Below are 27251 nucleotides of genomic sequence, written 5' to 3' on the forward strand. Positions count from 1 at the left end.
GCTAGATCAGTCTCAAATGACTATGAACAAAACAACAAGCAGAAAAATGAACTAAACTGCATGACCAGCTCTGCTTGGGAAGAGAATCATCTACTCGCCAGGGCAAGTAAGACCTCTGGATACAACAGTTTTTCATGTGCATGAATATCGGGTCTGGGGAAAACTGTCTGTCTCTGAGAACTACTTTGACATCTTTTTAAACAGTTTGTCCTATTGCTTACAATATAAGCTGAGCTTTTTATTTATTTATTATTTTATTTTACTAATGCAGAAATATCAGGGAATGAATGACCTGGTCAATGCATTCTCACATCTGCCTAAACTCACTGATGACAGTTTCCCAGTGGCATAGGCAAATAACACTTTTGCAACGATTTTTAGTTTCTACTTTCTTCTGAGCTTAAACTGAGCTCAGACAGCTACAGAAATATTTGTGGCTGGGAGGGAGGAAGCTGTAATAGCTAACTGTGATGGGCTGAGTATGCCATTCCCCTCTGAGTTCCAGGAGAGAGAACCTACAATAAAGTTTGTTTTGGGTTATGGTTATTGAAAGAATACTTCTTAGGGAACTCTGCAGTGTGGGGAAGAGTTCCAACAGTGCGCTGAGAATACCAGCTTTGTAATTCATTGTGTAATTCATTGTAATTCAACAATGGGGCTGCACTCAGTGTACAAATGGATACTCCTTTCCTGCTCAGAGTAGTAACAATCCTCATGTCTTCACCTTGGAGAGATGATTATAGTTCTGGTAGGGGAACAGTCTCATCTTTCTTTGGCTGTCAAATAACTTCTCATGTTCCTCCTTTGCAAGAAGGATTGCATTCTTTCTGTTGTCAAGTTTTCCACATTAACATAGGGATTGTTGAGGAGAAGAGTATTAACATGCTCTTTTTCATGTATCTGAAATGATCAAGAATTATACTCTTTATGGAAAATAAATCCATGAGATTTAGACAGGAGTTTTATCTTTGTTGATTTGACCCACTTGACGCAATGGCACAGGTGTAAATGAGAGGTGAATTTTGGTTTGTGGAAACATTTGGGCTTAGGCTTTACCATCAGCTGTCAAAAACTCAGCTTGCTGCAGATCCCAGCTGAGGTCCAGATCTGGCAGCTAGGAAAACTGTCTGCTAATTTGTGAAGAGCCACTCTACAGTTTGTTATATTTATCCTTTGGATTATTCTGGGGACCCTGATATACTTTACTTCAGTGCAGGGATTCATATATAGCAAATATCCAAATATTTGGAGGGTTCATCTGTCTGTGAATGTGGCAAGACAGGGCCATGGTGGTGCATCCTCTCCAGTTCCCTCTTCCAAAGCTCCTTGCGAAAAAAAAGCACTGCTGGTGAAAAAAGCACACACATGATGTTCTTCACCCTGCCCCTTGCCCTAAGGTTGTGAAGCAGGAGGAAATTATTTTCACTGACAGTGAATAAAATCTGATGTGGGAGCCACTGAATCACATATGTAAAGCCACGTAGTGCTGTTCTCAGTCTGTAACTGCACTTAACCCAAGCGATTTGAGTGTATGCCTCTGAGATCTGGACTTGCATGATAGGCCAGGTAATGAGCTAAATACATTTTGCACAGTAAACTGGTATGTGCTCTTGAATCAAATTAAAAGTAATGAGGGTTAGGTGTGCGTTTCATTAGGGGGACAGCCCCAGATCTCAAGAGTCATATGCAGCTTCCCTGCGAAGTGAATGCATTTTTGTACAGCATTGTAAGAGGCTGCTGGAGAGTGAGGGTTGCCATAGCAATGCCGAACAATTTTAAACAGCTAATACTTCCTACACAGCTGAATAGAGTGGGCTGAGTAGTGGAATCTGAAATCATCATCTGCAGCACAACTAAGTTCATTTCAAATGCATTTATTAAATGTGTTCTTATGTCACACTGGATATTCCCCAGACCCTCAAAGCAGCGCACTAGTGTAATGTATAATCTGGTACAGCAGTGCTCAAAGGCAGGCATGTTTAAGTGGAGTGATGACAGCTGCGTAACCCAACATAAAATGATTGAAATGTTGATGAAAAACTAAGTTTGACAAAGACAACTATCATGTGGTGTTGTGTCCATTCGGAAGAGATAAGGACTTGAATTTTGACAGTGTCTTCTGTAATCAGACTTCACTGTAAACTGCGTATTATAGGTGGCTGAAAAAAAAAAAACAACTTAGAAACTTATACAATGGGTGCTTTAGAGAAAGACATCATTTTTTTTTTCTTGCTCCATCCTGCAGCAGTCTTCTGCCACTGAAAACAGACAGTATTGGATGCTTTCTGATGTAAACACAGAGGAGAGAAATGGTGCTCCCTTCCCTCTTACACCTGTGAGGAGCTATCTCGTCAGGCAAACTGTATGTTTGATGCATTTATTCTGAGCTTTCTTGTTCTGTTGTTTGTGGGGTTGTTGTTTGTTTGTTTTAAATTGAATGTGTGGATCGGGTAGAAGTTTTGGGAAAGGGTGAGGGGAATCAGTGCTTTCCTTTAATCAGCTGCTGGGAGGATTCATGAGGTAGGGTGATGAGGCAGGAAAGATCAGGGAGTTCGTAGCCTTTGCCTTAAGCAGAGAAACTGAAGAAATGTCAAGAGGAGCAAGGAAATCCTCTTTTCCTACAGGAAGAAAATGAGGGCTAGAAAATCACATATGCAACTCATTACAATTGAAAGTTTTACTGAAAACCTCAGAAAGAGCTCCGAGGTGACGGAAGGAATTTGTGGACTTGAGGGTTGTGCAGTTTACTTAGAATCAGGAAGTAATTAAGTTAATTAAAGTCAAGTCTAGAAACAAGGCTGTATGTTTAAGAACAAATGGATAGGGATACAATTGCATATAAACTTTTTAATCTGTACTTTGCCTTAGCAGCTGTGAGCTTTCTGTACTTAAGTTGCCTATTCTAGTTTTTTATTCTAACAAACTCTGGCCTTTTTAGTTTAAAAGGCTTCTGGCCTCCTTCTGTTGGGGAGTTTACAGTTGGAAAAGTTTGAGTTGGAGGCATTTCACAGTTCTCACCAGCTTGGCATCCCGCCACAGAAACTCTTTGAGCATGTAGTTATATTCAGTTCATTCTGTTTAATAGTTATCAATTCACTTTTTGCCCTGTGAATTTGTGTAGTTTCTTTATGTACCTTGTTTTACTTTAGCACCCACAACATCTCATGGTAGTGGTTTCCATACTTAAACTCTAAACTGTGTAAGTGCCCTTTCCTTATGTGAGACATACGACCTGGTCATTTAATGTCTATCCCTCTATCCCTTTCTTGACCTGTGGAAATGCTTCCCAGGTCTCTGAAGGTAAAGAATCTGTTTAGGCTCTTGTACACAAGCTAGTGTGCCTTGAGAGTTCATCTCTTCTGAAGTGGGTAACCTGGACAATGCATAAAGCTCAACGTACAGGGTCAGGATCAGGTGTTCTGCTAGTCTCTTTTTCTTACTCTCTTGTTACATTATGATGATCATGCTGCTTTGAAACCTCATTTTTAAAAAGTAGCCAGCATAACTTCATGATCTGTTTTCTGAGTTACTGTGTCCATACAATTAGAGCTACTGGGGAGTGTGGGGGAGAGGTAGTATATGCATTTTTACATCAATTACGATGATGATAAAAACTTTTTGCATGCTCTAACAGCGAATATTGTATGCAATTTTATTATCCAGCTACTTAAAATCACAAGTCTCTTCTACAGCTCACCTCTATATTGATCGTCTTGAGTAATATTCTGTTACGAACAAACTTTCTTACCATTATTTAACGGACTTTTTTGATAATGACTATGTTGATAATGACTATGACTATTGGACTCAAAAGAGATCTTTGTGGGATTTGTGGCAGAAAAAATGTTTTATCTGTTGTGCTAACTGAACATTTATTTGCTTCCTGTCTTTAAACAGTGATTAATTCACAAGCAGATGCTTTCTTTTTTCCTTTCACATCAAGCAACATGAATGTTGGAGCTTATCTATGGGGTTTTGAACATTACTTTTTTTTTTTAATTCCATTCTTTACTAAATCCTACATCAATTTCTAGGGAACCTGAAGGTTTTCTACACCATATTTTTCCCTATCTTGGAAGGATAAAGTTACCAAGTTGCTAATAGTTTTCCCTTGTGATTAAAAGTGTCACAACTAGCCTACATCCAAATATCTCCTATGAGCATGTCCCAAATGCTTCAAATATTTAAGTCTGGCTTTTCTCAACCTTTTGCCTTGATTATGCGTTCAAGTGCAGAGACATTATTCCAGGCACAGCAGAGTTAGTAGGCTCAAAAGTCTTAGAACAAACACATTGTTCCAAAGTAAGTTTGTTATGAAATCACACTGTCTTCAGTGCTGACAGAGGCTATTTCGTTTTTGCTGAATACTGTACAAAGTAATGAATCCAGCTATGGAGTGGCAAAGTTACATTATACAGTCACCCAAGGGGGTTCTCCTTGTCCTTTTTGTGTGTACAGAAATGTGCAGTCTAGCAAGTAACTTGTATGTGGTTGCATATTTTATTTTCCCTCTAAACACTGTGCTGTCAAAATACATCTGTCCTGTCACATGGAGGAACCGTGTATCGAGTTATAACTAAATCTCTTTGAATAAGAATATGGTGCCTTAAGTGCATTCTTTTTTTTTTGATTTTTTTTTTAATTATCTTCACTGCATTTGCTAGCATGTGATGTTTTGCTGGCTCTGCCCACAACTTTAAGTGCAGACAGGCTCATGGCTCGCTGGATGCTTTCATAATCAGCACCAGCTGTGTTCATTTGTAAGCTGACATGCCTGCATATCTGGGCCTGATAGCTGGTGACTTTCAAGAGAAATCTAGTTGTTTCTGTAAACCGCAGATTTCTGCAGTGTTGTCAATAAGTTATGGTAAGTTTTTCCTTGTCAATAATCACAATAGATCTGTACCTTCTTCTTTTGTCTGTATTCTCCATCTAGTGTAATTAAAAAAAAAATCTAGTTTTTTAATTATGATTTCCCTTTGGAATGGCTTCTTGACTGATGCATTACTGAAGTTGCATTTTTTACTGTATGAGCATCTTTGTCCTGATGATCCCCCTAACAGTGATAACACAGAGACTGAGGAACCAAGCTGTCAACAGATCTGAAATCTTTGCCATCTGAGTGGGTTCAGCTCCCTTGCTCTATTTCTGTGATTGTAAGGAGTGAGATGCAATGAAATTACTACCATGAAATATATACAGATAAAAAAGATAGGTAAGAAGGAAATACACATTTGTCCTTGCTTCTTGTTTGAACCGAAATTCTGGAGGCAGTTAGCTCTAGCTCCTCAGTTTTACCCTTCTGATACCCTACCAGCTGTATTTTCTCAAACAAATGAATAGTGTTTCCACCCCTCTTAAATTTTAGAAAAATTCGGAGTAATTGGAGACATTGTTTCAGAGGATTAGGCAGCCAAACTGTTTTGATTTTCAATAAGATAGAAATCCTTAGGGATACAGGGTCACCACAGTATTTGCAGACTCCTCTTTTTAGTCTTGCTTTCCCCATTCCCACTCATATATTGAGGTATATGTCAGCAACAGATAATAATGTTATCATGTCTGAGTGGCTTCCTTTGATTCTGCTCCCATTTGTGCTTTCTCAGTCTGTCCTACTGAGGCATATTAAAATAGCAAGTATTAATAATCCTCCAGTTGCTTCCTACAAATCCTCCCTTCCCTGCCATGTCCCCAGAAGGAACAGCTTGGGGGCTAACGAGAGAGCAGCTGAGCTATACAACATGCAGGAGATGGCTTCAGAAATTTAGTGACATCCCCTCAGGAGCGCAACACCAGAACACAGAAGCACGAGGATGGCTTTAGAAAGTGACTGTGAACATCTGCTGCTAAGCTAACCCAGATGCTTGGGCCCCAGTGTCAATTATCCAAGTTTATGCTATAGTCCAGGCATGTCACAGATCTCTTTTGAAAGTGGATCTTCAGTTCCTCAGTGATGTCAGAGTTTCAGTAACTTTATGATCTCAGCCTACTTGCTTTTGCCCAAATCTGGAAGAATCATTGTAGATGGATGAACGATGAAAAACACTATTTCGGCAGAGAAAGCTCCAAAATCGTATTGCTTCTGCTATATAAGCTCTATTTTAAAGTCGTTTTAAATCAGGGAAGCCAGGAACACTGATTTCTTATGTAATATCTTATAGATTTCCTGGTTCTGAAAGTTTGCATAGAATATACAGCCACTTGCAGATGTATCCAATTAGAAAGTTTACCTGTAAATTATGTGCAGTTTTATAAATATTTGATTGTTGCACCCCTCAGAATTAGGGTGGTTAATAGAATTTTTGCTTCTTATTTATGAGTCTTCCTGTGAGCACTCAAATAGGAGAGATCCCTTCTAATAATGTGTTCTGAGGAAAAGAATACCAGAAAAGCCTAACTAAAAAATAAAATATTTCCTCTCCCCGAAAGTCCTACCACCAGGAGCAAAAAGACAGAGAAAGCAGGGCAGAATGAAAAAGATGTGAAACATGAGGGTCTTTCAGAAGGCACTCTCCAGAAATGAAAGAACACACATTTTCTTTGGCAATTGGGGACCGTGTTATAAAAAGCATAAAATTAAGCAATTCCCTACAGACATTCTGTATCATAGCACTGCTTTAATAATTAAAACAGAAGTTTTTTTTTAAAAAAGAATTGGTTGTACAACTCCCTCCTTCCTTTTGAATGCATTACCCTGACAGACTGGGAGAGCTTTACATAAAGCAGTGCCATGGTATAGCAGTGACAGGTTTGTTTTTTTTTAAATTTTGTAACTTCAGTTTGCTTCTTTTCCTGTTTCTCTTATAACCATCGATTTCACAAGATGATCCGACTTGATGGCCTTTGAAAGCCACAGTCTGAATAGCATGGTGTTTTCCAGAAGTACGCAGCCAGGGAAAGGGAAGCCAGGTGAAAGATTCCAGGGTTTCTTTACACAACTTCTCTTTTTATAGTTATATTGGACCACTGGGCACCTTAAATGTACATTTTCTGCATGTGAGACTTTGTGCACTCAGATCCCATTCCAAACGATAGGAACAGTGCATGTAGCTCTAATATCCCATTTATAAATGTATGCATGGACTGCAGTTGAAAGGTTGGCATGGCAAGTTTCTCTGCTACAAATGGATATGCTGGTCTGGAACAGCCTGGACTTCCTAAAATGCCTGTTGTCATATGGGTGGTTATGAAGCTTTTCTACAAAAGCTTTTCCACAAGATGCCCCAAGCCCACTTATGAAGAGATCCCACCCTGATTACCTGATGGAGAGGCTCCCACTGCCAGGTGCACCTGAGAGTACCAGGAAAGGGGAAAATCTACCAGAACTGCATCACTGAAAGCAGAAAGAGGATCTAGCATTTGTAATAACTGTGATTTTTGATTATAGTTTGGAGCCTCTGGTAAATGCAAAGACTGAGAAAGACCACAGGAAAAATTGTAGCTCCAAGGGTCAGAGAGGGATTGGTTAAGGGCGGGGATTTTGGTTTTATTTTTTAACCAAGTGAGCACTGATTGACAAATATCGCAGTGAAAATATTTTCTGAGGTTGCTTGTAAGTCTTCTTGGGTGACTTTTTGTTTGCTAGTGACACGAACAGAAGAGCTGTATCCAGTTAAATCTTCATGAAGCACAGGTGGGTAGGAATACACAAAGAATATTAGTGAACCATGTCTAATTAAGTAATCGTGACTTCACCAGAAAACAATACTTATAGGAATGTGGCAAATGTTATAATACATACAAAGGAACTAATTTTCTTAGTGTAAACAAACAAATCTTGTTAAGAATATAAACATATTTTGGTCTTTGAACTCCTACATCAGGAATGATATTTTTCAGATGATATTTTAACACTGTGGCTTTGTTGTAGAGCAGAACAGTAGTTTTGGGATAGATACTTGTTTTTGTTATTATGTGGGTGGGAAAAAAAAACTTCCTTAATTTGAGGAGGTGAAGGAGTCACCTCCACAGCTCATTTACTTTCTTAAGAGGTTATCTCTGACTAACTGGGAAGGTACCAAGTATCTTCATATGTTTTCTGTTAGGAAAAAGAAGGAGCTCTGGGAGATGATGTGGAATGCAAAGTGCAGAAAATCATGCGGCTCCCCCAGTGCACTTCTTTATATAAAGTAAAAGCCGTGATCACTGGTTAAATAGATGGCCACTTGATTGGCCCTCAGTCCCAAATGGCAAGCTGGCTATGCTGAACAAATGAGGAATCATATCTCCTTTTAAGAGGCTGTCCAGTAAAAGGTGTTACCTGTTTTTCCTTTTCTTTCTTTGTACTTCTTCAATTTTCTGTCTAAAGAATACAACAATGCACCTGAATTCCTTGTACTGCCTGGCTACAGTTCTTAGGATTTTTCATGTATTGGAAAAACCATAACTGGCCATAGGTTTCCAAAATCGTTTTCTGTCTTCCCACCAAGTTGTTATTGTTTTAAATTGTTATTACTACCCCCAGTCTATCAGAGAAGTCACAATAATGAATATACAGTTTAGCAGGGATTTTTCTGAAGAGTTTTTCGTATGTGACCTTTCCTTAAACTCAACCTCTCCTCTTTTCATCCTTTCCAAAAATGAAACATGATGCAGTGAGAAAGAATCCAGCATAAAGCAGTTTGATAACATTTCCATCCAGTGTACTAGCTATTTTTAAGACTTATTATTTCATATTTCACTGCATCAATTACTTTGGTCTGCCTTGAGCACCACAACTTGGTCCTGGTTATGCCTGAAAATCACACATTGGAAATATGATCTATTCAGTAAATGGACAAACAAGGGAAGGGGAAGCCATAGGAAAATCCTCAGAACAAATCCACTTTGCTGGGTTTTCTATTAAGGCTTTTCTTGGCTCACGTAGAAAATTAGACACCTAGATTTGTATTACGGAGTAATGGAATTTGAGTACAAGTCAGCGGTGTCCTTGTACGTTTACTTGTATGTTTACCCCCTGTTGTCTGAAGAAAATAAGATGCGTCATAGTATGGTTGGCCCAGCCCTGCCATGTGGTCACTACAACTGTCCAAGAAGGCTGGCAAGACCTAGAGTGCCCTTCTCATTGCCTCCCTTTTTAAATAATGCCAGTGCTATTCAGAAAAGCTTCTCTTGCACAGGGATTTTATAAAAAGGAAATAAACTGCTGGAGACTGTGTTTTCTACAGAATGCTGATATTTTTGAATTTAGGAGGGTTGCTGTTAATATCAAATAAAATAGCATATTTTCCTTTGCTCATATGGTGTTAGGGGGTGATTTTGTATTTCAATAGCCTTTTATTGAGAATCAGTGATTTTCAATACTTATATTTATCAAGAAGCTCTTTCTAAAGGAGTCAGAACATGCAAGATGTGCTACATGGAACTCACAATGTAAGTTACATTCTAAGTCATACAGTAGTTTTTCATTTTATTTTCTTTTTCCACACAAAATGGTCTCTTACTAATTTAGGGGTAGTAAGGGAAGTAGTAAGAGGGAATTAGGGAAGACAGTAACTTCAAGTTCTTGTCTCTTGCTGGAAAATGTCTTAAGAGGCAAGCCAGTTGTTACGCAGGTTTGGCATATTGAAGGTTTATATTGTTACACAACAGCTTTCCTTTATAAATCATTGTGATGACTAAAAAAACCCACGTATCATGTTCCTGAATCCAAGGAGTAAAAGTCTACATTTGTTTTTCTTCTCTAAGCATCTTCCCAGATATGTATTCTCCATCTGCATCATAACTTAAAATGGACCTCAGCTAATCTCTATTTTCAAACATTTAAAACTCTTGGAATTTTAATTTAGAAAACAGTAGTTAAAACATCAATAATTTTTAGATAGAAGTTGAAAAGGGATGAAAAGCAGAGGATTCAAAACAATTATGTTCAAAATCCTCTATGAGGAAGCCAGAATGGTCATAGTCTACCATTGGTAAGATGGATGGCACTTTCAGTACCACACTCGTTTAGGTCAACCTTTACAGAGAAATTAAAATGAAGGAGAAAATCATAGAATCATAAAGGTTGGGAAAGACCTCCAAGACCATCTGGTCCAGAAGGCTGATTGTCACAAAACAAGGTCAAATAGGGTGCTACTTTATTTTATTTCAGCCATCCTGCTCCCATTAAGACCATATCTTTTAATTTTAAGGAGAATTAAAATTGTCAATTCACATAGCCAGAACATCAGAAAGACCCTGAAAACAAAGAAAAATCAGAATCAAATACTTGGCACTTTTTGAGGTCCCTTCTACTCCCCTTCTCTAAAATGCCTTTTTTTTTTTTCCTTCTTCTTCTCTTGGGTATGACTTTTTCAGTCATCTAACTAGTCCTTTATGTCTCTGGTACAAAGGAATCCCACAGGATCAGATGCAGCACTTTTAAATCGCAGACAAGTTAATTCAGCATGCAAGAATCCAGCACAGCTCTAAGGAGCTGATATGATACTGTCCTGCCAGGCTACACCACTAAGTTGCTTCTTCAGCTTTAACTTCCCAAATCATCTTGAGTATCCTATTTAGTGATATTATAATCACTGAAGTCACAAAAGCTCGCTAAGGCCAGATCCTCCTCAGTGAGAAAAGTTCTTGAGTAATTTGACTTCTTATGCAAGTGTCACTGGGGTAAGTTGGATTGCTATTCCCTTGGTTCACAGAGGTTTCTTTCTCCCCCCCCCCCCCCCCCCCCCCCCCCTTTTTTTTTTTGAGTTCAGGCATTCAGAGGTAAATGCTCTCCTTCTGGTTCTGTGAAGAGCTTTTACATTTCAGAAGTCATACCATTATAATGAGTCAAGCCAACAGACCATCTGGTCCTGTATTTGATCTCTGGTAATGGCCAGCACCAGATGCTTCAGAGGGCAGAGCAGCAGAATCCACAGTTGAATAACCAGCCAACAAGAGAAGTTTTTTCAGCTCCTGTCAGTTAGTGGTTCATTTATGCCTTATAAAGTGAGCATTTTTATTTCTCATGCTTTTTGTCATCGAATAATCTTAATCTTATTCAATGGTATTTTTTTTATCAGGTAAAGGCAATTTTCAATAAAGAATAGCTATTCTAGATGCATTAGTAGTAAGACAGGTAATCCATTATTTGTTCCAGAGGCCATCCTGTTTCTCAGCTGCTACTTGCTATTTCACTGTAGCTCAGTGGGAATTTGTTTTTGTAGTGTTTGGAGTAGTAACTTGAACAAATCTTAATGAATACTGCAGCTGGATGTAGAAGGGATGCTGGTTGAGCAGACCCTGTTTAGATGCAGGGGTAGACATAAAATTGCATCTTAAATTCAGTAATTCAGGATTATTGAGTCAATTTAATATTTTGAAGCCCGAAAGCTCTGTAGATCTCATCTGTGTCTTAGTCACATGCTTCTACAGCCTTTGCAGCAATGGAGTGCTACCTTCATTAGTACCTTTTAGCTCCATTGCAGTACAAACAATATAATAATTTCTAACTTGCAGTTTTTGTAGGGTTAAGTAGCAACAAGCACAAACTGAGTTATTTCAGGCTGTTGCTTCCAGCAAATGTGTTTCAATGAACTGTACTAGTCAGGCAGTGGGATGTTATCAGTTAGTAATGGCTTGTATATTTCAACTCACTATTTTTAGTTTTTAATCATACCACTTATCCTTTCTTTTCATGAGAAAAAGGTGAACTACTGTGTCTTGTGAGATCAAATTTGATGCATTGATTTTCTCTGATCTGAAAGATCATTTCAAAACTTCATACCAGCTTCTGTATCATGCACATGCGATGGATAGGCAGAGCTGTTTGTCAGTGAGATTAAGTGATCAGGAACTGAAACAATGGCTAAAAACTCAAGTATCCTTTCTGAATAGCTATTGACCTCCTTCATTCACTTTAAAAAATGATTCGGACTCTCAGAATTTCAGTCTGCTCATTTCTCAGATGTTTTGATCTGACTTTTCCTACTTGTGCTGTGCTTTACAATTTTTCTTTCTCATTTTGCTATTCAAAATTAGTTGCAACAGTGAAAAGGACATTTTAAATTTTTTTTCCTTTTTTTTTTTTTAAAGGAAGGTTATCCAAGTAGGAAAGGTTCACAAATTAGAGCTGCCATATAGCCAGAAGAGTACTACAAAGAATTAATTAATATATAGAAGGAGCACAAAGTAGAACATGATTTCTCTCTGAGTGCACAGAACCAGCACGTTTATGACAGAATTGCTTTGCAGCTACCTCAGGGAACACAATATAAAAAATAATCTTATGCGTGAAACTAGAAATAGTGGAAAAGACTGCATGTTATTGAAAGTTAACTGTGGAGTCCTGAAGAGTAATTTTGTCAAGTGTGTAGGAAAGCTAATGAAGTGAAATAGCTGTGAAGTCTCACTGCTGCTTCATGGCAGAGACATGATAGATTTGGCTTCATATAGAACTGCATGTGTCAATAGATCAAAAATTCATGTACACCCTAGAAAATCATCATCCATTTGGACAGGCTTAATATGCAATATGCTACATAGTATAGATGCAAATTTAGGAGGTTTGAAAGGCTTGTAACATATAAGTGTAGGTACAGATTGGTTCTTAGATAATTGAACATGCAAATGCCACCTCTCTGATAGCTGAGTTTTAAGGTGATATCAGTAAGGTAGAATCAGTTCTTTTGAACTCTGCTTGGTATGCATATTTTAGTGTCTCTGTCATCTAACAAAACTCTCCCAGATTACACAGAAATGATATTGGAATGATTTTCTTCTTTGCTGAAGAAAGTTATCTTTGTTTTCAACTCAGTTATTAAAATGTACCAGCAACTTTTACAAATCACTGCAAGTTGTGGGAGGGGGAAGAAATGAGTAAAAATCTCTTTCCAGTGCAAATATTTACTGTGGCATCAAAAGACAATTGATTCTCACTATGATTAACTGCAAGAAATCCTAACATAGCAAAAAAGCCAATGATAAATTGACACCGTGAAGGGAATTGAATGAATGAAAGGGATAGGTTTTCAGTATAAGTATAATCTAAAGCATGGCCTCGAGTGACCAGATGGCTCAAGGGATTAGCAATGCTATATAGTCTTTTCACCTTCCTCCTCTGTCCCCTCGCCTTCAAGCAACAGGTTCAAATATTTGAGTAAGTAACATAAGCATCCAGACAGACATAGCTTAAAGAGTCTTTATCTACAACAGGCAACATGGTAAAAGTTGTCACTATCTAGTAGCGGTATCTCTATGAGAAGAACTATATGTCAGAATTATGCATTCATTTGAGTTACTTTGAAAAGCTTCAGTTTATTTTCAGGCTCTTTTAAAATACATCATTATGTTTATGTTCATTTTGTAAACTTTGAAACAAAATACCATTCTGAAATGAAAGCAGTATCATTTGAAAACCGCTACAAATCTCACATTTGCTCCAATTAGGTGGAAAGAGGTAGACGTAAAATATGAATCTGTGAGCATGCATAGGGAATCTTAATTTTCAACACACGGAATGTTGTCAGAGCTGTTTTCCCGAAGATTGCTCCTGTGCATACTACTTTCTTAGGGGAACACATAGAGAAAAGTATCATCATGAGGGTTAGTAAGTGAAAACCCTTTAGGAAATCTTAGCAGACTACAAACTACTTAAGACAACTTTTTAAGTCATCACACAAGGATGTGAGCTAGAAGGTGCTGAGTTTTCTTTTCCCCTGTATTTGTAGTACTTGTTTAGTAGATAGATAGAAGACTTTAATATTCATCTTGAGGGCTATAGGCTTTCGCTCTTTACAAGAGCATGAAAAGAAATAATCAGAGCTATTCATGTTCTACATTTAAATTATTAATAAAGATTATAGTAAAAAAAAAAAAAGAGAAAAAAGAGTGGGGAAAAAAGGTAAGGCAAAAACCCACTCAGGTCTGTGCGTAAATTTAATTCACGTTAGCGTACCATCTATTTTTGTGTGGTGCTTCTCTTGTTCTAAAAAATACATCTGCAGCTTGCATTTTCAGCACTTGAATGTTCAGGCAAACTCTTAATGTTATATCAAAGTTTCTTTTGTAAACGTTGACCTTTCAAGGCAATATACTGGCCCCAGTGAAGTCACTGTCAAAACTTCTTGGGACCTAACAGAGAGGAGGTTACCCTCAAGGGTGTTATTGTGGTAAGGCTGTACTGCTCCCAGTGAGCTCCTATATTCAGAGTGGATTCATGCTGGCTGTGATTTCACACTGTTTTTCGTCTGATCTAGTACATGCTGAACATTGTATCTCAGATAGCAGTACTTATGCACCAGTTACACAGTGATATTTGGGTACAATGGTACATGTGAAGGACAAAGTTTGGCACGTTAATCTATATTTACCATCGTAAGTCACAAACTACCCTTGTTCGGTTTACAGCTTGGTGCTATTCACCTTCCCCTTTTCTTGCCTCCAAGTATTTCAGTGATGTGTTTGCAGATTCTGGAGCAAATGTTGAGTTAGAACGGGTATAGCTTGGTGAATCTGTCCAACCCTAGAGCACATGGAAATTCCCTCCTTACTTAGCCACAGCATGCATCCTGTAAAGTTAAGGAGCTTCTCTTGCACCCTATATAAACATGAAGACCAAAAAATGAGGTCTATCTGTCCTTTGTCCATTTATATTTAGGCTATACTATTTATATTAAAAAGGGAGGAAAGGGGAATGCTTGACTTGAACAACAGTCCCTGGTTCTTCCAGGACCTTTCAATAAATCCTAACTTTGTGCATAAAGAAATCATTATATTAAATAGCTTCATGGAAGACAAGTTCAAAACAATGTGACAGCCACCGCTGAGCAAGCTCAATACTGAATAGGCAAATTTTTGCTCAGATCCTCTTACTGGCAGAGTCTTAGTATATTCATGATAACTAACGAAGGTAGAAGAATAATGTCAGAAAAACACACAACTTAGTGTTAGCTGATCTTGAATACAATTTGCCACCTGGAAGTAGGGAGTTGCAGACTGAATTGTATTGTCAACAAAGCCTGCACAGCAAGTGAGCAAGCTATACACAAGTTCACTGTAAGTCACCTGACAATAAGAGTTCATATCTGAGTAATCTATTAGAGTCTCTTTTGTCAGGCTGTTAAGATTCTCCCTCAATCTCATTTTCTCTAATTTAATACTTCAGAAGTAGTGTACTATCTTTTTTTTTTTTCTTTATCAACTTCTTTTTGCAATCTCCCTTGGAACATGAAGGATTGTTCTGTATTATACAGAAAATATACAATATATTTTGATACCAGTATGCCTACGTGGTTTTCAGCACACTTGCAGATTTAGCAATTTTATGGTATGGTAACTGCGATGGCTTTGGCAGACGTATGACCTTGCATTTATTATTCAGATAAAATTTCTATAAGTTCATTGAATGTAGTTAATCAATAGACACAAATCATGTTGATGCTGAATTCATGAAACTTACTTTAAGTTTATATCCTGTTCCCCCCCCCCCAAAAAAAAAAACAAAAAACAAAAAACACAAACAACCCGTTGCACAGTGGTGCACAGAGTTTTCAGCCATAGGCTTTTAGCTTCTGGATTTCTACTTCCCCTGGTTAACATGGGCTTCCTTTGGCTTTTTGAAGGTCACTCACCATTTTCTGTTCAGTTAAAATTTTCATTTAAGTGAGGACATGGGGTTAGTCTATTGATCTCTAGCCATTTTGAAATTCCTTAAATATGTTGGTTTCTTTGAAGTATCTGCCATGCAAAGTGATGCTCAGTTTGAAAGTTGCAGAGCTGGTATCTGAATTCATTGAATTTTATTGTAGTCACTATTTCTACCTAAACCGTTTTATGAAGTGCAGAACATAAAGCAATGGACTCCAAACATATCTGTACATATGGCAAAAAAAAAATTTTTGTTGATAAAAATCTATTCCTACTCTGAGTACTGTCATTGTTGTATCAAAAATATTTGAACTATAATATTATTTCTACAGAAAAAAATCTTTAAAACTAAATGTAACCAAGAGTAAGTGCAAAATTCAACCCCATGAGTTTGGTGCCAAAATCCTATGTATTAGACTTATTTTGAAACTGGGTAGTTTGGGACAATTTTACAGTTGTTCTCAGATTACAATAAAATTCAAACCAGACTATAGAAATGTGCAAATGTTATTGTTAGTCTGTCTGTCAGCTTTGGTCTCATAAAATAAATTTGAAACTGCAGATTTTCAGAAGAAAAGCATTCAGCCAGCCAGCCATTCAAGACCATGGGAGATAAAATAGAGGTGGGAGGACTAGCCTTTTTAGAGGTGGGCATAGGCCATGTAAACAGATGTGGCCGCAGTGAATGGGCAAGCCTTCAATAGTGGCATTGTTCCTCGCCTTCCCCGCGCTCTGAGCAGGGACCCTGCACAAGTCACACTTGCAGATGAGAGCTTAAAGTCTGCTAGTTAAAATTTGGAGGGAAAAAAAAAAAGAAAAAAGCCCACCTCCACCCAATCCGACTGCATTTAAGTCTATCAAATATCATGAACATTAGCTCCCCAGAGCCATTTCAGAGGCATTCCTAAGCAGTGTTTACAATAGCTTTTTTTCAATCTGTTGCATAGTTCATTTAAAAAAGACGCCATCAAAGCCACTACAAGAGGAACTTTTAGTCTTTGCAATTAATTTTGTAGTTTATTTTTGAAACTAGCTCATTTTCCATTGTCTGTGACTCATGATGGGCCTATAAATAGTAGCTCTAATACATACACGCATACTTAATGTTGTTCAACGGCTGTACATTAAGTGCATTCCACGAAGGAAGACTGGTGAGATACTATAAACGTATTTTATATAATTACATACGCCCTGCATTCAGTAAAAGCTTCCAGGCTGATTGTAGGGAGATGATTCAACTGTGTTGATACAATTTCAGCTTGAAACTTTCATGCCACTGCTGAGTTACTATACACATGTTCATTGATTTATTTCATAGGGAACTGTTATTGTTGAGTACTTGTAAAGGTCACATATACCAGCATTTGGAAGCTTGCCCAGGTTCCTCTAAATAACCCCAGGGACACAAAGTTTTGTGATTTCTGAGGCCTTTCTGGGGAAGAGGGAGCATTAGTAATGCAGCTCTAGTTTAAAGGTTTAACCAGCATTTCAGTAACAGTTCAGTAAGAAAATTATTCATAAATACATACTGTTGCATTCTGGTGCTCAAGAGTGGCGATTTTTCCTTTCCTCTAGTAATGAAAAAAGTTTGTAAGAAACATACTTCGGTCTTTCATTTTGTTAACTTTGTGTATAAAGATTGTGACTATTTTGTAGAATTTTCTGCGGACTGAAGCTTGCCAAACAACTCCAAGGCAGAAAAAGAGGAAGCAAAACATGAGGAAGAAGGAATGCATGAGTTGTAAGTGCCAGTTTCCATTTCTCTCATATTCAAAAATTAAGTGTAGTTCTGTAACAGCTAAGTGAGCACATGTGATATTAGGTCTAGCTAATTTTCCAACCTCAAAGTCCTTTGTCTGTATCAACAGCAGCTTCAGTAAGTTGAGAAAGTAAAATAAACCCAACAGTAAATAGTAGACTTTAAAATGTTTTTCAGAGTTGCCTTGAAAGTTTGCAGTTCTGCTGCAAACATGCACACAAAGGCAATGTACAGGGGTGTGCTCAATGCCCTTTATTTTTGGGATGGAGCTTATTTGTTTGCTCTACAGCACACTATTAAAGCCTGTTTCATTTTTTCTTTTAGTAGTATAATTCTATCTCAAAAAGAGTGATAGGGAGTAAATAAGGTGGCCTAATTTAATTTCTTGTTCTGCCACACACTCTGACTTTGTGTCTCATGTCATTAATGGATCTAATAGGATTTTGGCGTGAAACCAAGGAGGGGGAGGGTGGAGGGGATGAGCTGCAGAGAGAACTGCTGCCTTTCTTAACTCGAAAGCGATGTCAGGCCTATCAGCCTTCTCTTTAGTCCTCCCTGACAGAGCTGGAGGCATTTCTCTATACATGAATGTGTCTCATGCATTCATGAGGCTTTTTGACACCACAGCCTCTTTTGTTAAGAGCTAGATCACTGCTCTGCCCTTCTCCCAGCTGCCATATGGTGCTGTGGAAAGAGGCTTTCAAAGAGGGAGTGGAACTGAGGGACTGAGGCAGAGAGAAGAAAGAAATCGAACTGCGGCAGATGAAATTGATTTATTTTCATAGCAAAGGGGGCAAGTGACTGCAACTGGTGGAGAGGGGGATGTCTCTGAATATAAAACCGTCTTCAGAGCAGGCAACCGGGCTGTTCACATGACAGCCGTGCTGTGCTTCTTCTCCAGACACAGCCCTTGAAAATAAGCATATGCATTTTTGTTATCTTAGTAATGCTATCTGAGAATGACTTATAGCCCTGATGCCTCAGCACTGGACCTCAGCAACTTCATTTCGGTTTGCAATTTTAACTTTCTTTTTTTTGAGAACAAAATCTCTCTGCTGTACCATGTGTGCGTAACTGTCAAGCATTAGTCTGACAACATTAGAAGTTTCCAAAAAATAGCTGTGCCCAGCATGGCATTTAGAGAAGTAGTTTTTAATGGAAAGTGTCAGATGTTAAGTTCTTCTCTTTTAAATGCGGGGAAATCCACTAACATCAATTAAGTTTATTTAGATTTGCAAGGCATTACCTTGTTTTACTAAGGTAATTAAAAAAAAGAACATTAAAACCAAGTCAGATTTGCTTCTTATTTATTTATTGCTTGTACTTCATTTTGCTTCAAAAGGAAACCTGCTTGACATCTGCCTGTGGTCAGGTTTACTTCCACATTTGGTGATTTTTTATGGAGATTGTTTGAATTTTGTGGCAAATTGAACTTTAATCTTGGTGTCAATATGGATCTGCACAAATATGTATTTAACTGCGTTTAGGAAAACTTCTGATAAAACAGAGCGCAATTGCAATTCTTATTCCCAGAAAAAATGTTAAATCAGTGTAGCTATTTTCATACCTATAGAGGACTGAACTAAAATATGCAAAATATACAGAAAGGGGCCAACAGTATTATGTAGGTTTTTTTTGAATGTTTTGTTTTAAATTAATTTGGTGTCAGTTTTTGTCCCGTGAGCTTCTTCAAGAGACTCATGGGAATTGTAGTTCAAGAGATATGCAAAGAGGACCAGGAAGATCAAAGATATGAACCATTTCCGTAGGATGAGAGGATAAATAGAAGACACAATGAGACCATTATAAGATAAGTTCGAAAAACTGTGATCGGAATGATAGCTAGGGAAGCATTATTCACTGTTTCTCAGTGAAAGAACTGGAAGACACCCAATACCAATTTAAAATTGAAGTTTTGAAATGAATGAAGGAAAGTCCCTATTTCACACTATGCATAATTAAATTGAAACTTTTGTTGTTGCAAGGCGTTCTGAAGGCCAAAAGTATAAATTGATTTAAAAAACAGATTGAAATATTTATTTGAAGATGCATAAAGTAGATATTAGACATAGTGCTCTGGATGCAATCTCTAGATCAAGAAGTCCCAGAAATGGCACATTTTTGGAAGCTGAGACAATAAACCAGAAGAAACAATTAGCCTCTAATTTTGTTGTTTCTTTTTGCCCCTTCTGCTGACCAATGTCAAAAGCACAAATGAATTCTAAATTAACTTTTTATCTGACCAAGTATAATTATTTTTTTATTCTTATAAAATATTTATCACTTCCAGTAAGCTGGGCTCTCTTCTTACTCCATTTATCCTGTTAGACACCATTCATGTGCTTTCTTCCATAGTTCACTTTTGAGTGTTAACTAGAGGGAAGACGTTAAAGCATTTGGGAGATTTACCAGACAGGGTAGACCAGTTCAAAGGGGAAAACTCTGGTCTACACTTCCCAAGAGACACTGTGGGAAGCTCACATGGCTACTGAAAGAGTTTGAACTGGCTCAAAACAAAATACTACTCTGAAAAATCAACTGTTTGGCTTGGGTTTGAGACAAGGTGTGTTACTATAGACAGATTAGTTTTAAATCAAAAAATTACACTCTTTGTTACAGAATAAACTATTACACAGAGATTGAATTTTCCATTTCCCAAAGCATGCTGGGCAGTTTATTGATCATTGCAAATTGCTTTCTCTAAGAACTCAAAATAGTAACCAGGGTTACTAATAATCTAAAGATGGTTTTAACCCCCACCTCCGAAACAGCATTCCATATGTTTGGTTTGTTTCAACCTGAAGGTGGATCTTCCCTGACAAGGTTTAGGACCATATGGTAGAACTGACAGATGATGAAAGCAGTCGACAGGAGAATAGGAGGCATAGCCCCTGGATAAACTAAAAGCAGCAGAGAGAATATGAGAGCAAAGCCAAATGACTATGAAGGACAAGGGCTGTCACTCCTCACTCCATAAAGAATAACCCAGAAGAGCTGCTGTCCCCACAGATGTGTTACTGTGCTGTCATCTAATATCGGCATTCTGGGAGCTCCTGAGGCCCCCCTGTGTTTTCCATTTGTCCCTTTCACACATACGCAGCACGTGTTGTAGATGGTCTAACCGTAGTGTACTTTCTTGCGTGAGGGACTGACAAAAAAATGAGGATCGCTAAAGTTTTGGTGATTGCTGTTGGTAGGATCTTGCTGTGTTAGCAGCGTCTAGTAAGCTCAGTCCCAGCTGTCTGTCCTCTCATCTGTCCCTCTGTCTTTGAGTGTAGTCAGCCTGCAGCAGCACAGGAAAGGAAGGTCACTTTTAAAATGTCCCACACTGCACAGCAGACTTGTTAGGACAGACCACATAAGCCCACTGAAACTGTGCAATATTTTGTGCAGTGAAACAGGATTGTCTTTTCACCATATTCACTGATCAGAGTAGATGGAGAAAGGCCGGTCTGAATTCCTTTGGCTTAGATTCAGCAATGCCTTTGAGTAAGAGTCAGCAAAGCTTGTTTTGAGTTAATGATTGTGCTACATGCAGTCCTCATGGAGAACATGTGCAAGGGATCATGTTCCCCTTTTATGCGTATGTCAGCCCTTGAGAAAAGTAGAATGAGATGAATAAAACCACTTCATCGAGATTATTTCTGAGAATTTTCCACTGAGTCATCCAAGTTTCGTATCTTTCAGACTTTAAATGATCTATGTAGTTGTGTTTTGCCTTCTGCAAATACATACATATGCAAATAAATGAAAGGAAAGAAAATAATATTTTTGTGAGTTGTTGGTGGTCACAAAAAAGCTATTGTGTTGCTTGTTTGTTGTTGCATTTTTTTTCTCCTTGTTTGTCCACTCTAGGAGTGATTCATATTGTCAAGTGAAAAGACACTGCAATTACTAATCCCCTTAAAAATGCTGCTGCTTTTTGCAAAGAGAAGAGCAACATCTGGGCTAAATTCTGACCTCACGTTACAAATCACTGTTAGTCACAAACATATTTATTCAGTATTCTCCTTTACTACCTATCCTTACAGTAAGAAGAGAAAGGCAAGTTTACACAAAAGAACAAGTAAGTATTTTTTTTCTTTTCCTTTTTTTTTTTTCCCTTTCTTCTTATTTGTATTTTTATTATTTGATCTTAAGAAAGGAAGAAGTGCTCAACTGGGCAGACCAGTGGCCCATCTATCTCAGGACTATTTTTTCTAAGTGTCTATGCGCTTCCAGCAGTCCAGTCCCCTCATCTCCCTGACATCCAGAACTGTGGTCCTAGCTGTTTTAGGACTGGGCAGGAATACACTCCCTTTTAGTCCACTTGTTGACCTGTTGACTGTGAGTTTGTCTAACCCTTTACCTGCTGATCCCTCCAGAAGGGAAACTGAAAGAATACATTATCATCTATTTAAATCAATACTTTACAATGTAAAGGAAATTATTGAATAAAACACTTCATGTAAACAATTTAAAAATCATAGAATTTGACCAAGTAGCTCTTGATTTACACATAAGATGCAAACTGACTGTGGCATAGTTTGTGATATTCAGACTGACAGATTTAAAATGTATTTAAAATATATAAGCTATATGTATGAGTTTAATCCTCTCAAGAATGCCTGGTATGATCAAACAAACATAAAATTAAGTACTTATGAAATTAACTGAAGAGAGTCAAAGTACTTAGCACCTTGCTATATTCTAAGTTAACTGTTTATGCAGTATCATATGGCCAAAAACTGACTTACAAGTGAAGTAAAATGTTTTTAACAGGGTCAAGCAAATGATCTAATAATCTGAAAAGAGTCAGTTTCAACATAGATCAGACGCATGAAAAAAAAGATAATTACTTTTGACAAATTTTTTTGTTTCTGATAATTACTGTCTTGACATTGTATTTAGGCTTCCTGGTAAAATTTCCTTATTCTTAACAGCAGAGTGGGGGCTAGATATTAAGTTCTTCAAAGATGGGTTAGACATGTTAACGCAAAAAAAACCAAACAAACACATTTTAGTAGTCCCACAGTGTTTCTGTTATGACTCGCTTTTGTGAATCCCTATTACAAACCTATGAAAAAGGTATTGCATGTGGTTAGTTTGGCCATGTTTTTCAAAAAGGGGGCTAAAGGATTGAAGATCGCTTTTTCAGGTACTGCAGCTATCTAGAGTCCCTGAGGCCATGGGCTCTGAAGTAATGTTTGTCACTGCATAATGTTGTGGAATCCATCTTAATTTTCATTGAATACAGAGTCTGGGAAAATCATTTGACAGGACGTTAGGCAAGAGCTGATCTTACATATCAGTTCATGATTCTGATAGCATGGAAGTGCCAAAATGCATTGTTTTTCAGTTGCTGTTATTCATATATGGTTTTGACAAAGAAGGCATTATTATATCAGATTCATTCAAGTATCATCTTTAGGTGTCTCATCACTTTATGAAAATTGTCCTATCAATAACTGTAATTACAGTAGGTTTTCATATGGGATATCTGTAGAAAATATGCATATTTGGTATTTAAATTTACAACCTGTGGTAATCGTTATGCTTTTTTTTTTTTTTTCAGGGAAAATAACTGACAGCCCTCAATGTACAATGACTGTCCTGCGTGCTCCAGGTAGTTCCTTGCCATAGTTTGACTACTGGAACTGTTCTTGTGTTGTGCCTAGTGTAAGGGTGGGTGGTGTTTTTTTCTTTTTTTTTTTTTTGAGGAGGAGGGTTTATCAGCAGCCCATAGGAAAGGGCTACTCTGAAGGGATTAGTTGATTACTACTTTATCAGAGAAACCTTTCAAAGCTGTTAGTAATGATACTGAAAACTTCTATTTAGAGAAACTTAGGTGAGGAAGTTGTAAGTTTTATATTACATGGAATATTTTATGGAGCACTTAGTGTAGCACCTATTACTATGCATTACTCTTCATTTTATGAGCATTAAATCAGCAAGACTGCAGCAAATAGCTCACAGCCTAACTAAACTGATGCAGAAAAATTCAGGGAGAGCAATATGCCAGAAGTTGATACTAGCTAATCATATGGTTATCATGGAAACATTCTTTTCATTTCATACCCTGTATTTCCCATAGCAAAATGTAGTCAACTTACAGTTATACAGCAAAAAGTGTTTGAACAGTTCTGTTGAGAAAGTACTGCTTGTAAGAGGTGAGTACAACTCTGCTCCCCAATTAAATCAAATCGTTGTAGTTTTAAATATAATTAATAAGTATTAGTAATGAAAATAGATCAATAGATTGCAAACTGAGTGCTTAATACAATTTTAGGGACTCTTTCAGCCCGTATAGGAAAGAAAACATTTTTATGCAAATGTTACTATTACTGAGTTTGCTGTTACCAGAACCCAGTAATGTAGGTTATAACTGTTATTGAAGCAGAAGAAATCATTAGAAGTCATTGTGCTTGAAAATGTTTTAAAACTCAGGGAATAAATTATTCTTAAAAGTAAACAAAGGTTTATTTTTAGGACACAATATAGAACTGACACTGAGATAGGACAGCTCTTGACAATTACTTAAATCTTCATACCATATGAAAAAAAGCTGAAGGATATAGATCCTGCATCTCTTCTGCACAAAATTTCCTAAGTATTAAAGTCTTGACTGCTGCTCTTTGTGGAGATTAGTCTTCAACAATCCAGGTAATTTCAAAAGCCTGATACCTCCTTCGATCTCTGTTTAAATTTTGCTCTTGTTTATGTTATCTCTCTCATATCCACCTGCAATTGCAAACAGCATCTTCCTCTATTTCATATTCATTTGGGTTTAAATTGTAGGAGCAGGAAATGGGAACATAGAAGAGGCCAAGAGTTTATATTTTCACTCGTATCTTTACATCTTTTCAAGAGATTGAATAGTGGTGAACCCACAACAAATGGATCACAAAACATATGCCATATATGTACATGCATGTAGATACACTATTTCTACAGCGGGCAACTTCAGAAGGTGTAAATGCAATTAATGTTTTAGAAGCTCTATCTGCCATTAAAATATCGACGAAGTCACAATGGCCAAGATTTCCCCAGATTGTTGTCAGGTGTCCAAATCCTAACTTAGAAATGCAGGAAGTTAGTTTTTAAGAGCTCAGAAGACTTACTGAGTTTTAGTGATTTCAGCATGATACAAACATTCATGGATATTTTACATTTTTGGAGATAGCAGAACCCCAAGAAAAGCTGTGCATTTTGTATCCTATAAAGGAAGGAAATTTGGAGCTGTTCTTCCCAGCCAATATTCTTTACTAGAAACTTTGAGGTTCTCAACACCATTTGCTGAAAAATCATGTCTTTTACTTAAGTTTACTCACTTAAGTTACCATTTTTTTTCTATGTACGGACTTCCAAAAGTAGTGCACTTTTACAGTCAAAAAAAAAAAAAAAGTGCATACCTTGCATGTGGAAGTATCCAGTGCTTTTACCCACAGAGTTCTTCAAGGGAACCAGTACTGGTTTTGTCCATGGCCTTACACATACTGGGATATACAGGATCACAAACCGTGCAGGTTGGGAAGAAAAAAAGCCTGAGTTGCTTCTCCTGCTTAATGCACAGTAAATGTTAAAGTATTATATAATTACTTTGAGTCTAGTTTCATTAATTATTTTGCTCTCTGCATCACATATGGGTGACTTCTCATAAGTTAGAAGTATACTTTGCTCAGCAGCCAAAGTTTACTCCTACGTGTTCTTAACTTTCTGACACATAGTTTCTGCTAAATTGTGAAGGAAAAACAAACAAACAGCAGTAATAAATAATAATAATAAACTGCATACAGGTTTAACCTTAAATACAAGTCTTCTCAATTTATCCCCAAGTTAAGCACAGGTCACTGGCATACGTTTCTGCACTCTTGACAGATGCAGTAGGTGATCCCTTAAACAAACACAAGCCTAAGCAGAAGCAGTATTTGCACAGATAGCTATCAAGTCAAACAAAATAAGCCCCCTTTTCATTACTGAACGCAGTACAAGATGCACATCCAACCTCTGAACAGAAACACATTTTTCAGTCCTAGAACATATTGAAGGATGCCTGTAGCCAAATAAAGTTGAAAAGCTGTGTGTAATGAGAAGCAGGATATTACCCTGTTCCTCACTGTTATGGGGTTGCATGCCTTCTAATGTTAAAGCTGGATCATATAGCTCTGTAGTAATGCAATAAGTAAGTAAACATTGAATCACCCCTCTTCCTGTCCCTGCTTCTTCCTCCCCGACCCTCGGAGGAACTATGGAAAGATAGAAAGAGAGGGGAAAAAAGACAGCTTACATTTGCTACAATTTAGCTTCTGGCAAGGGACATTATAAAGAATTCATTTCCTGGCACATAATTTACATGTCCAGTCCTCCCTCCCACTCCTTTTTTTTTTTTTTTTCTCCCACCCCACCCCCATATCCCTCCCCAAGCTGCCTTCTCTGCAGTGTTCCCGCAGCTTCCTGCCTCATGTTTGCTTTCTATTTTCATATCCATGGGAAAGGAATCTGCTCTAGCGTGGGGCTGCTATCCTGCCTGTGCCAGCTGGGGCTGCCACCTTTAGCTTAGGCCACAGGTATGTGGACTTCATTAAATGGCGGTGAAGCATTGAGCAAATGATAGTCATTACATTTTAGCAGTGTCAGCTGCAGAATTTTTCTCCTCGCTTTGAGGTTTTTGCTTTCTGCTAGTGACTTACAGACAAAATAAAATAATTTTCAATTTTAAATATTTAATCTAAATACTGTTTTAAGGTTTTATTTTGGGGAAAAGACAGTTGTGTCCTTCTTGCTCATTAAAGGGCTCTCTGTTGTGTATCTTTGATGCTGCTTTGGGCAGCTCTGCTACTTTGATCCTCTTAGAAATAGGCTCATTACAACATCCACCTCACAGAGTAACACTTCAAAGAGCTTTGCGAAGGACAAAGGGAAGAATTTAGAAATGGAGCCAAGTGGCTCTCAAGTATCTTGACTAAATTAACTTTGTACTAAGAGTTACTGGCCCAGTTGCAGTTCTGAAGGGAGGAAGCACAGAAGTAACTTTTTGTGCTTCTTTCATGCATCTTATATTTAAATTAATAAACACACTCAAAATTATAGAACTCACTGCCATAACTTCTGGTAAACTAAGCAGACACTACAGTTTTCATATCAAACTTTACAGTTACTTTGGTGTTTTTGAAAAAGTGAATTGACATCACTACTTGATTTACGTTGTCAATCTGATAGAGGCAACATTATATGGCTAGTGAGAATGACAGAGAAAATGAGCACTTCTCAAAAACATTATCTCTAGAAATACCAGTAACCAAATTTGCTTTGAGATGTTCAGATCTACCATATTTGTAATGATGTAATTATTGGTCAAATCTAATTTCATTATTTCTGACATGTTTGAGTTAGGGCTTCAGTTAAGAATATAATACATTAATTATATTACATGCTTTCAGCACAAATCACAGTGCTAGGTGCTGTACAAATAGAAGCTACTTATGTGGCTTTGTCCCAAAGAAATTACAATGTCAGTTAGAGAGCTCGGCTGATACCATGAGTTGGCACTCAAGGTAGTCATACTGTCTAACAGGAGAGGGCAAAGCAATCTAGCCCCTGTGCGTGACTATGAGCTTAGACCCTCAGCTCATATTGCCACAATCCCTGCCATGGGAAGGGCTTTTTCTTTTGAAATAATGGATGACCATAGTTTAAGTAGTAATGATTATTAAAATAAACCCTTTGCATATCAAAGGTAGTTGGCATTCATTACCCTAATCACAGGAACCTAGTATTACAATTCAAGTTGTAACTACTACTGTGAAAGTATAGTGAGCATGGAATAAACAGAGATAAACACCAGGAAACCTACACCTCTTAGGTGCCAGGATGGAGGACCACAGGTGAATTGTTCATTAGTCCTAGACCACACTCACGATGTGATTTATGATTCCACAAGAAATGT

General features: G+C 37.6%; 1 protein-coding gene and 1 long non-coding RNA gene across 12 annotated transcripts in view; one reads left to right on the forward strand and one right to left on the reverse strand.

Annotated features, from left to right (window-relative positions):
- LOC310898585 (uncharacterized protein) overlaps positions 1 to 27251 on the forward strand; it is a 76128-nt gene that overhangs the window by 20549 nt on the left and 28328 nt on the right. For 4 of the 11 annotated variants that reach the window (XR_014583457.1, XR_014583458.1, XR_014583459.1 and 1 more), the window contains exon 1: positions 25716 to 25872. Coding sequence is in view for 2 of the 11 variants with exons in the window: in XM_083833841.1 (XP_083689967.1) it covers positions 22903 to 22931 (29 nt within the window). In the remaining 9 variants the exon portion in view is untranslated. Of the gene's footprint in view, positions 1 to 2245; positions 2363 to 15479; positions 17309 to 21181; positions 21393 to 22880; positions 22932 to 25715; positions 25873 to 27251 lie in introns of those variants that run through there. The other 7 variants (XR_014583452.1, XR_014583453.1, XR_014583454.1 and 4 more) reach the window with 4 other exon arrangements.
- LOC310898589 lies at positions 1859 to 25719 on the reverse strand. The gene is made up of 2 exons (XR_014583479.1): positions 24718 to 25719; positions 1859 to 2159 (listed from the first exon to the last, which is right to left on the reverse strand). It is a non-coding gene; the product is annotated as an uncharacterized lncRNA (long non-coding RNA).

The sequence above is a fragment of the Anser anser genome (genome assembly GCF_964211835.1).
Source record: "Anser anser genome assembly, chromosome: 4".
Classification (NCBI taxonomy): Eukaryota; Metazoa; Chordata; class Aves; order Anseriformes; family Anatidae; genus Anser; species Anser anser.